We start from the raw sequence: 11,912 nt of genomic DNA, 5'->3' as shown, positions 1-11,912 counted from the left end.
ACCAGCCAGTGTTAGACACACAAACAAAAAAAACAGAAAATGAAAAATATGTAAAATTTGGATTATTTGGATTGTCTAAAATGCTCGTGTGTGCTTGTATTTTGGTAAAATCACTGTCAAATGTATACTGATAGAATTAAGTGTAAAAGCAAAAGCACACTTCAATTAGTTTGTCCTCGCATTTGAGATATATCTCAAAGTCAATTAACTTGTCGTAGAGTTCTTCGAATGACATTAATGAGTTATGTGCTTGTATTGTTATTGTTAATTTCTTGTACTTATTCTCGAGGTCGTTAAGGATATGGATAATGGCTTCTTTATCACTAAGGAAATGATTTATCAAGATTAAGTTATCGATGATAATTTTTATATTTTGTAGATAATCGATAATAGTACTTCCCTCTTGTTTTGTTTGCATGAGACTGGATAGGAGACTGAGCATGCGAGTACGTGAATGATTTGCCAAGGTGGTTTACAACTTGCACCAAGCTTCGACAACGGTGTCACATGAAGACTTAGTGCTCTTGGGATGTTGAGCATCGTTGGTGGACAACGGAGAGAGCCGTCGACGTAGCCTAGTAGATCATAGCAAATAGGAGATTAGAGAATTGAGCATGTTAGAATACGTAGTTATCACTTTTGGATAATTTGAATGGGATGAGAATTGTTGCATTGATGGAGATAAGGTCTGAACGTGGAAAAGTACTATGATTTCTCAAGACAGTTCCAGGGAATGATCGCAAAAGGAGGGTCAACTGCTTGGTGCAGAGAAGCGACGGCGGAAAGATATGGCAATTGGTCCGGAGGAGGGGGAGGGGATTTCAGGAGACGTGGTAATCAACCACTTGCTGTAGTTTAGGTGAGGGAGAAGGGGGAGCAGTGCTGGCCGTGGGAGGGTGATGCAGCACCTTTACCTGGTGGTATATCAGTTATTGAAGTCGGTCACCATGAACTGCACCTCTCTGTCAAGCAGTCAGGAAGAGGGAAAACGAGCAGATCGTTGAAGTCATGGAAGAGGTTACCGACATATCCGCCAGTGATGGCCGGAGCATCGTGGTTGATGGTGCATGGACGGGCCTCACTACCTGCTTCGACCGTGAGTTCTGACACCTTTGAAGCAAGCCTCGTCCCTCTTGTGAGGATAAAGATGAATCTGCCACAGTTCTTTCTGCTCGATTTTCAATGCTCGCACGAGTATAATAGATGAGGCGTTCCGGGCATGACTTAGTTTCACTTCACAGATTTCTCGTCAAGTAACAGCAGAGTTAGTGAAAGTGAAGGTTTTGGAGACCATGCTGCTAGTACTGGGCCTGGCAATGATGTGGTCTGGAGAGAGCTGCAGTAGTGCAATGCTGTTTGCAGCTACAGTGTTGTGTTGTTTGTAGTGTGATAGAGAAGCTGCAGCATTGCAGCACTTACACTTGGACTCTCACAGTGAGTGCAGTGCTGGTCGTTGGAGCTGTAGAGGAGACCGGTTAACCGGTTAAAAGCCTTCGGAGCTATGTGGCCGAAGTGGTGGCATCGCTACTCAGGTGTTGCACAAGCGGTGGTAGATTGCAATCCTAGCAGCAAAAAACGCAACGAGAAGATAAGTGTTGCTCTAAGACAAAGGCTCTGATAGCATGATAGAATGAAATGTAAAAGCAAAAACACACTTCAGTTATACATGCTGAAAAAAAAAAAATTCCTTGTACAGTTAGATTCTGCCCCGATAAAAAGTTATAGGTATATAGAATTGTGGAATAGGATTTCAAACTTTCAATCTAACTGCGGTCAAGGGAGGGCACCATCAGTCACTGTGATGTGATGTGGATGAGATAATTTAGGAATAAAGAAAGGTAGGCATCATAGAAAGGTGAACTGAACAGATTATATTATAACTATATCATTGGTCATTTAGTCCAACCTGTAAATGATTACAACAACAAACACATACATCACTACCAAGAGTTGTAAGACAGCTCACACCATTAAGTTTTCTGATGCTTGTAACTTTGGTTAAAGAACCCAAGTGCACAAAGAATAAGCAATCAAACAAATTCAAGAGCAACGTCGCCGCTGAAGTTAAGGAAATTCTCTCCACTGATGCATTTCTATCCAAGGATATGACCAATCTGAAGAACTGATTAGAGATCATCTGGCTGGTTCCACAACCCTGCTAATGATCCCAACATCATCAACTAGTAGCCACGTGTATCAGAAAATTCTCAGCTGGCCAAGATTGAATTGACGCTGCCAAAAGATCACGGATCAACGCCCTGTTTTTGCTCGTTTCATGCTGGTGCTGTTGAACGGGGATGCACTGGGACTCATATGAGGGCTCTCTTCTCTCAAGCTGCCATTCAGTATAGCTAATTCCCTCAGTTGTTGCTTCTTGTAGTAATCCACAGATTCCTCCTGAAAGATGATAAATTGAATAGTCCCATCAAAACACTAACACTAAATGTGATTGCATGAAAATGGAGAGAGAGAGAGAGAGAGAGAGATCTTGATATGTACCACGGGCTTCAGAAGATCTTCTAATATGGCGACAGCTTGATTTATACGAGCATCAATTATGTCAGCTGTAAACTCTGCCTCAACGAGTACATGCAGTGGCTCGTTAAGGTGTTCATATCCAGGTTTATCTCTAAGTTTTTCTTCCTGTTCATAAAGAAAATTGGAATTAATCGACAGGAACTTGTATGGCTTATGTAAGAATTGATAATTTCTGAGAATAAAATGACATTAGTTGTGAATTAAATTCTATAGAAATATCCACAAGATGCTAATGGTTCATATGACACTCGTATTGCTTAAAAAGCACGATTTAAAGTCCACAATGTCACGGACGATCGTCGTGCACCCGCAACACCTTCGTCAATGGATTGTTCGTCGCTTTTGTTTGCTTGTACATATGTTTAATAGCATGTTTTGTGTTGTTTTTGTGTGTTTACGCTTGAAAACTATAAGCAAGAACAATTTATGAGGCTACAGAGCGACCGCTCACCAGAATGGGCAAAACTGCCCCAAAATGGCTCAGTTTTTGTGACCGCTCATCCGTAGTTCTAAAACATCATTCGAAGCTCCAATCCTCTTTCAAAATAAACAAGATAGGAGACTCTGATTATGCATCGACTATCTAGCCCTAAACAAGGTGACGGTAAAGAACAAGTACCCATTCCGCTCATCGCGGACTTGTTAGACCAACTGAGCAAGGCAAAGTATTTCTCTAAACTCGACCTCTGGTCAGGTTATTGGCAAGTGCGCACCGTTGAAGGCGATGAAGCAAAGACTACCTATATGACAAGGTATGGAGCATTTGAGTTCTTGGTGATGCATTTTGGCTTAACCAACGCTCCAGCCACATTCTACACTCTCATGAACCAACTTTTCAAGGAGTAGCTAGACAAGTTTGTAGTTGTTTACTTGCACAATATCGTCGTTTACAACCAAATGCTCGAGGAGCATGTCGAGCACTTTTGAATCATTTTTAAAGTTCTCAGGGAGAACACTTTGTTCGTGGAAAGAGAGAAGTGCTACTTTGCTCAGATGAAGATTTTATACTTAGAGCATCAAATCGACGAAAGTTCCATTCGGATGGACAAATCAAAGGTGTAAGTTGTGGCGGAGTGGTGAACACTAAATAAGGTACCAGAGCTGAGATCTTTCCTTGGTTTCGTCAACTATTATTAGTGCTTCATAATTGGGTACTCGAAGCGTGCAGTTCCACTGACGAAGTTGTTGAAGGAGCAGCCTTAGCGATAGTCAAGCAAATGTGAAGCAACATTTCAAGACTTAAAGGCTACTACTGTGTTGGAAGAACCAGTACTCAAATTGCTAGACTATAGGAGGCCTTTCGAAGTTCATACAGATGTTTCAGACTTCACTATTGGGGAAGTACTTATGTAGGAGGGTCACCCGATGGCCTACAAGTGCCGCAAGCTCAACTAAACCGAGCAATTTGTGCACGAGAAGGAGAAGATAGCAGTGGTCTATTATCTACGAGTTTGGCAACATTACCTTCTCATAATGCGATTTGCGCTAAGGACGGACAACATCGCATTGAGTTACTTCTAAACTCAAAAGAAGCCCAAAGCAAGCACGGTGACAGGACTTCCTGGCTGAATTTGATATGGCAATGGAATACAAGTCCGGAAGAGCAAATGTCGTGGCTGATGCATTGAGCAGGAAAGTGGAGTTGGTAAATGTCATGCAACTAGAATGCGGAGGCCAAGCAAGTCAACTGCACTCCGACTTCCTTTCTAAGATCAGGGATGGACTGTACAATGATCCTCAAGCAGTAATCTTGATGTAATTGATCAAAGAAGGAAAGACACAATGATTTTGGGTCCAAGAGGGACTCGTCTAACACCAAAGGGAATAGAGTTTATGTTCGTTGAGTGGATAATTTGAGGTGTGAACTCTTAAGAGAGTCTCACGATTCACTTTAGGCAGGACAGTCGGGTATGCACCGAATGTTGGCTCTCGTAGAGAGGGCCTTCTATTGACCGAAGATGAGGACTAATGTGGAGGAATATGTTCAAATGTGTCTTACTTGCCAACAAGATAAGGTAGAGCAGCAAAAGCCGATGGGACTTTTGGAGCCGTTGCTCGTACCAGAAAGGTCGTGAGAGAGTATTTCTTTGGACTTTATATCAAGCTTGCAATTAGTAGAGGGACTCAGATCAATACTCATGGTGGTCAATCGGTTTTCAAAGTATGCAACATTCATTGCTGCACCCCTACACTACTCAGCGGAGGAGGTGGCCAAGTTGATGATGAAGAATTTGGTGAAGTATTTGGGAGTCCCATACAATATTATCAACGATCGAGATGCACGATTCTTGGAACGATTCTTGAACAAGCTATTCAAATTGTTGAGATCTAAGTTATACTTTTCCATAAGCCTCCACCCCTAGACGGATGACTAAATTGAAAGAATAAATTCGTTCCTTCAGCAATATCTTCGGCACTACATGAGTGCCAACCAACGGGATTAAGTGAAGCTATTGGACAGTCTAATGCTCCTACAACTTACCGCGGAGCTCTGTATTCAACAAGAGCCCCTTCGAGATCATTACAAGACATCAGCCTTGACTTCTCACACTGTGGTGATCAGTTATACCAGGAGTAGTCCATCAGCATATCACTTTGCAAAGGAATGGCACCGAAATACAGATATTGCCCGGGCTTACTTGGAGAAGGTGACTTAAAAGATAAAGAAGTGAGCAAATTTGGGAAGACAACCACAGGAGTTTAAAGTCGGCAACTTAGTGTTGATGAAGCTCTAACCAGCATCACTCCAATTCCTTAGGCATGAAGTGTACAAGGGACTGGTGTGCAAGTAAAAAAGACACTTCCCAATTATTAGAAGGGTAGGCAATGCCTCGTACAAATTGTAGTTGCCGGTATGGCTCAAAATTCACAGTCTTCCACGCAAACAACTTGAAAGCCTACCAGTCAAATCTACAATATGCTTCCCAAAATGTTCCAACAAGACTACCCCCACCAGAGCCTCCTACAAAAAGCGAGTTAAAACCATTTTAGCGGATCGCTAGACAAAGCTACCCAACAAAACAGAACAGACCGAGTACTTGGTGAAGGGGTGAAAGCTTCCTTGAATAGAAGCCAGTTGGGAGCCCAAAGACGCCTTGCGATACGAAAAAGCAATCATCAAAGCCTACCAGCAAGCATCGATGAGGGTGTCAACAATTTAAGTGGGGGAGAATGTCACGAATGGTCGTCGCGCACCTACAACACCTTCGTCAACGAACCGTTTATTGCTTTTATTTGCTTGTACATATGTTTGGCAACATGTTTTGCCTTTCTTGTGTATTTTTGCTTAAAAACTATAAGCGGGAATAATTTGCAAGACTACAGAGTGACCCCCTCACTAGGATGGGCAAAACCACCCCAAAATAGCCTAGTTTTTGCATGTCATGGCCTGTTTTCTACAAGTTGTAGTGCGGATAAAAACATCAACCATCTCAGCACCCCAAAACCCCTCGAGTGGCACTTGGCTGGATCGGTGTTTGGGGTAGTATTGGGTGCTTATTGGATTCACAAGTTCATATGTTAAGCTTATGAGAACTTGCCAACGCACTCAACACCCAGTGAGCAATCGTTTGCAGACTTGCGATTGTTTGTTTGTCTTCTAAAATCTTTGTTTTCTCTTTCCTCTTTTTTCTCTATTGCACATCAAGTGTTTGCTGAATTTCTTGTAAAACTGCCCTCTTCGCGAACGTCGAGCCTTGGCCATCGCTCGCTTTCGAACTAATCAATTTGCTCTTTTACAGGTCCTTCGGGACCTGAGTGAGGTTGCAACTATGTTGATTCTTTGTGAATGGATAATGCAAGGTTGCCTCATGACTTCGACAATTCTAACTAAATCCGTGACAACACGGTAATATAGAAGAACTTCCTCAGTTACATATGAGTAATTGTCTCATGTTTTGGACTTGCGTTTGAACTATAATTTCATACACTAGTCTGGGTAGAGTATCTAGTCTGTTTTTAGACGTCAATTAAGTGGTAGTGAACATGAATAGCCTTTTCGCAAATTTGTTAAAATTACATTAAACCATTTGCAATGATACACTTGGAAATATAAAAACTTCAAAAGATGGATAAAGAGAGGAACCATCACCAATCAACAACTTATCTTTATGCAAGAAGTTGCAATGGAAGGCTATGAAAAATTGAGTGTGCATTTACTTATATAAACAAGTGTAAAAGAGAGAGCGTTATGCTACCTGATTATCACTCACTATAGTAACTCAACAATCAAATGCAAGGTAAAACAAATGAAACAGAACAAGGATTTTGTGTGGCTTCCCTTGATAAGTTTGTACTAAGGCAGCATGTGGCACCAGTACCTGCTGTGTGTTGTGCTGGAATATGTAAAATTGCAGAATATTTTGATTTGCCAAAAGAACAGCAAGAGATGGCATAAAGAAAAATGGAAACACATAAGAATAATAATATGGAGTTTCTTCATATTTCAATAAAGAACAAGAAATTAAGCATATAGGACCAAAAGATAATTTTAGGTTTTCAAGACACATTTAAACAGTTGCTGTCAAGGAAATGTTCTCAAGTATGTAGGCACTGAAGAGCGAGTCCACAATCAATATGATGGCATATATTCTTCAAACATGAGAGGTCTTATGAAAGTCAAAGAGACCAAATAACAAACACAACAACCATAAGTAATTGTTTTGGAATCCAGTGAGAACCATAGATGTCGGAAACTGATTGGTAATCTAGGTAAAATAGAAGAATTCAAAGGAATAAAGGAAACCTTACCAGTACTTGAATAGGTCAGACAATAAATACGAAAAAGCAAATGCATCCCAATGATATCATGAAAAGACATAATAATACAAAGCATGGACATACCTTTATAGAATCTTTCACTGAACCCTGGCCACGTATATAAACTCTACATTGAGTTGAAGCTTCAACTCTTTTCAAGGAGTTCCCTCGTGGTCCCAATAGACGGCCAACAAAGTTGTACTAAATTACAACCAAGCAGTAGTCTTAGTCAATCTTCATATACCAGAGTCGAAGCTAAATAAAATTCACATACGTTAGGATACTTGTCGACAGGAACATCTAGTCTGATGACTTTCTTCACAACAGGGCTCGTAGTAACTCCAGGAGTTCCGTTCCACCCGGAAGTTGATGATTGAAGGACCCCAATCCTTTGAAAGTATTCATTTTCCTGAACACAAAAGCAGCCGTACTTCAAAATCACAACAAATAAAATTTTACTAATAACTTTTTATATCAAAGTTAACCCCATGTAGTATGCATAATATATTTTGTGTGAAATGAATTGAGCAAACTATCTTGTATTAGCTCCTCCCAATTCAATTACTTAAAAACAGAAGTCATCAGTAATCTAGTAGCCAAACAAGACCTCATGACATCCAAGTCAGCATTGATAACATTCCAATCTTATAGTTTTCTAATTTTCAACCATGTACTATATGTATGCTACTATAATAGATAATTGGTCAAGCAGGAGGCATGAACTTGGGTTCCATGATGAACATCACTGACACTTCTCACACCCCAGAGCAAGCATGTCTGCAAAGCTTTACACGAAAAGGGATAAAGAAGAGAATAGTTTTCATCAATTCAACAAAGATGCTGCAACATGTGGTAATGGAATCAGCTGTGTTTATGTGTTAATGTGTTCCCCAATTATTTAACACAAGGTCAAATGAATATCTTGCTATGCCTGCTAGGCAATCCACAACTTCTTCTTTTCCTTTCGTTTTTCAAGACTCAAAATAATCTTTGGATAAAGGACATGTTAGATTTAAGTGGTTAATATATGAGGAAATAGTGGCATATCTTGTACCAAGAAGTTGGTAAAGACATGAGGGAGGGAGGAAAATCCAAGATTTAACACGAGCGTGGTAGATTCTTACATCCGTCAGTGAACCCTCATTGGATACATACTTTGAAATGGACGAACATCATTGACTTGAACACTTGCTACTCATCCTCATCATTGAGCTTACAGATAGCAAAAACAAGTCCGCCAACCACCATCATATTACAAGAGAACCTACATTGTATTTGGAGCTTAATTTATGTATACTTCCTATCAATTCAAACTTCCAAAGTTAAAGAATGCATCTAATCTGATGAAAGTTATATTTCTATCCCTCTTACTGAATCCAATACTTCACGACAAGACTGAGTCTAATTGCTGCTTTTGTACCATGCAACAATCACCGAAACTACCTTTTAGGTGCCCTGATGAAGGTTACAACACCATAGCTAATTGATATGAATTTCAAGACCAAAAGAAATTTTATACTTAATCAAATATTTGGAGTATAATTAATCTGACAAATCCTTATAACTCAATCTCTTCCAACATAACCACTATATATGTATATATATCTAAATTAATTGCTTCATGGTTGACCCTCAACATCAGGACGCAAACTAAACTTGACTGGCAATTGTGTATGCCCTGGAAGTCAAGGCAAGAGTTGCTCGTGATGGCCACAACTTATATTCTACTGGTTAATTGATACAAAGAGAGCACCCGAAAAAAGTAAAAAAGTTGTCAAATGGAGAGATGCGCTTAAGAAACAAATGATATGACAGACACTTCCATTCAAGTGTAGCACTGCAGAATCAAACATTTAACAGAAAAACTGCTATATTGATGGGACAACTAAAATAACAGAAATTAAGGACACCAAGTGTAATGGTGAACTTAAAATATTTTTAGATATAACATTATCTTTCGAGGTTGACCATACAAATGCAATTAAAAAGCAGGCACAGTTTTATATCAGATATTAATTAAAATGTACAAGCTATGATGTCCATTCTCAGAAAATGAAGATATGTTTACTCTAAAAATTGAATTATTACTCTCTTTTTTCTTTCATTGTTACATTCTTGTTGGACCAAATAATATCTAACTGAAACCTTGTGTATTATGATCGCAGTTTGAATATACCACACAGTATCGATAGAAGACTGCAGCTACTATATTAGATCGGAGAATAAAGATTTTTTTTATAATACAAAATAAAAGCACAAACTTTAAGAGAAGGATACAAAGGAACACAACATATGTAAGTCTAGAGAGAGAGGATTGAACCTGATATTACATATATAAATATGGTTCTCAAGGAAAATTATGGCATCATTACCTCTGTGTGCATCCCTGATCGCCCCTCCAGATCCATGGGTCCACCAATAGGTGGGTGCCCAGTTAACCTTAATGGAGAGAAAGGCTCAATTCTCTCATGCTCAACAAAGGTTTGGTTAGGTGCAAGACCAGAAGCCCGCACAATTTCTGCAACAACATTGTCATCTCAATCATTATGATGAATAGAAGGAAAAAAAAATCTTGTGGCACGAGCCTTATGCAGCAGAACATCATTTTCAATCTACAAAATGAAGTAAATAACATGAAACACTTATGTTCAGTTGACATGAAAATAAAATGAGCACAGTTCAATAATCAAATCAAGATAGAGGTTTAACACATGTAGCAATTGTTTAGTTCATGGAAAATAGTGACAGTAAATTGGAAGACCATCTAAGAACATAGCAGGAAAACAAAAAAGGCCATACAATTCTCAGAACATCAAAAGTTAAGACACTTATCCGTGTATATGATCTGAAAAAGAAGGCAGAGATGCAAGATATATATTTGGCTCTTCTTCCGAAAAGAGAAGGAAAAAAAAAAAAAAAAAAATCCAATTCTAGTGCCATCTATAAATATTCAACCGGGTAAGAGATGGTATAGCTCTAATATCACTATGATCGATCCATTGAAAGATTACTAAAATTACAACTCCACAATACACTAGCATATGTATTCCCAAAGTAGAATCATCAAAATGAGTTTTCTAAGATTGCCAAATTACAGAAAATGAGAAAAATGCATATCAGAAGCAAAGACAACAGCCAAATTGGACAATTGAACATTACAAAAGCCAGACTAGAAGCACAAGAAAACACATACCATGGTTTAGAAGCCTGTAACAAAATGGCAATACTTGCAGAAATGGCCCCAGTTTCTGCCTCTCAGCGAAAAGTTCAGCTAAATACCTGCGAAACAGCTTCACACATTTTAATATGGCAAGAATTGGACAAAACATTAAAATAAGGCCCGCTAACAGAGATGCCCAACATTGATAGAAATCACAATGACAGCACAAGCCGTGACTTTTCTGGACCGCAATTGCCTATGCATTTGATACATATGCTATCTGTTTATTTCATGCAATTGTTGAAAGACACATGCAATGTAGAACCAACTCCAACATCGTACTGGTCCAAATATAAATGGTATGGGCGGTGCCCTGTTCAACAAGTAGCTATGCAAATGCAACAACAAACAAGTAACTTTACAAGTCATACAATGTGCCCTCATAGCACAAGTGACCAGCAAGTCATTAACTTCCTTTTCCTCGGCAGATGACACAACACATACAATTAAACCAAAAGAAGCAACACAAAGAGAAATACGGAATCGTGAAGAAAATTCGTAAAACGGCATCATAAACAACAATTGTTATGAACTAGCATACTTAAGCAGCTCAAGATTCAACATCTAACACTATCAAGTCACCTGAATACTGAACCCCCTAAGAATTTCGGCAATTAAATACAAATCAAAAGCAAAAGTAATAGAAAACCATCCTAGAGTGAGAAACAACCAAACCAGAAGAAATAGTGAACCAATTAAGAGCAAATACCACAATTCCAAACCCCGCCGGAAATAAAGAATCGCAAGACCCGCACCACAGCACAAGAGAAAAGGAGGGGGGAGGCAAACCTTTCCCTGTCGGAGGTGGCCGGAGACCTCATGGAGTGGTGAGGGGAAGGAGATGAGTGGACACCAGAAGGGGAGTACTGGAAGTAAGCAGGAGGTGGGATTCTTTCGTCCATGGCTTCTTGGCGATAGATTGAGACCGAAAAATGGAAGAAAAAGAGAGACGGAGCCACTGAGGTGGCAATAATTCGAAGGAAGGAAAGATCTGACTATTGATATCGGACAAGTAGAGATCAGGCTGCTCTTTCTTCTCTCCTGCTGGTGCTGCAGGCAGAAGCACAAGGCAGAGAGAAAGAGGGCTCGAGGGCTTTGGATTCTCTTTTGGCTGCAGCGTATATATACAGCTCAGATGGTCAATCTTCGCCGCTTGCTGCTGGATGACATGTTTCGAGGGTATGTCTTTTAACTTACACATTGCCTGAACAGTACATGTGCCGGTCCTGTTTTCGACTCACACGGAGAGTGACGATCTCAACCTTTCGCTCGCTGTATGCTCTCTGGTGAGATGATCGACTTGTTTGCTCTGCTCTTCTATCACAATCAATGAATTCAAGCGCTTCTTTTTTGGTGCTTTTTCTACATTTCTCACTTCTTCCATTAATTATATACA

General features: G+C 39.8%; 1 protein-coding gene across 1 annotated transcript; it reads right to left on the bottom strand.

Annotated features, from left to right (window-relative positions):
- Positions 1-1,850: 1,850 nt before the first annotated feature.
- LOC135587252 (KH domain-containing protein At1g09660/At1g09670-like) lies at positions 1,851-11,665 on the bottom strand. The gene is made up of 7 exons (XM_065078431.1): positions 11,306-11,665; positions 10,490-10,575; positions 9,669-9,814; positions 7,571-7,705; positions 7,381-7,497; positions 2,500-2,643; positions 1,851-2,397 (listed from the first exon to the last, which is right to left on the bottom strand). Exons 1-7 carry the CDS (start codon positions 11,416-11,418, stop codon positions 2,251-2,253), a joined length of 888 nt encoding a protein of 295 aa, XP_064934503.1. The 5' UTR covers positions 11,419-11,665; the 3' UTR covers positions 1,851-2,250.
- Positions 11,666-11,912: the final 247 nt, after the last annotated feature.

This window comes from Musa acuminata, chromosome BXJ1-8, assembly GCF_036884655.1.
Source record: "Musa acuminata AAA Group cultivar baxijiao chromosome BXJ1-8, Cavendish_Baxijiao_AAA, whole genome shotgun sequence".
Classification (NCBI taxonomy): Eukaryota; Viridiplantae; Streptophyta; class Magnoliopsida; order Zingiberales; family Musaceae; genus Musa; species Musa acuminata.
This window is presented reverse-complemented; position numbering and strand designations above follow the sequence as displayed.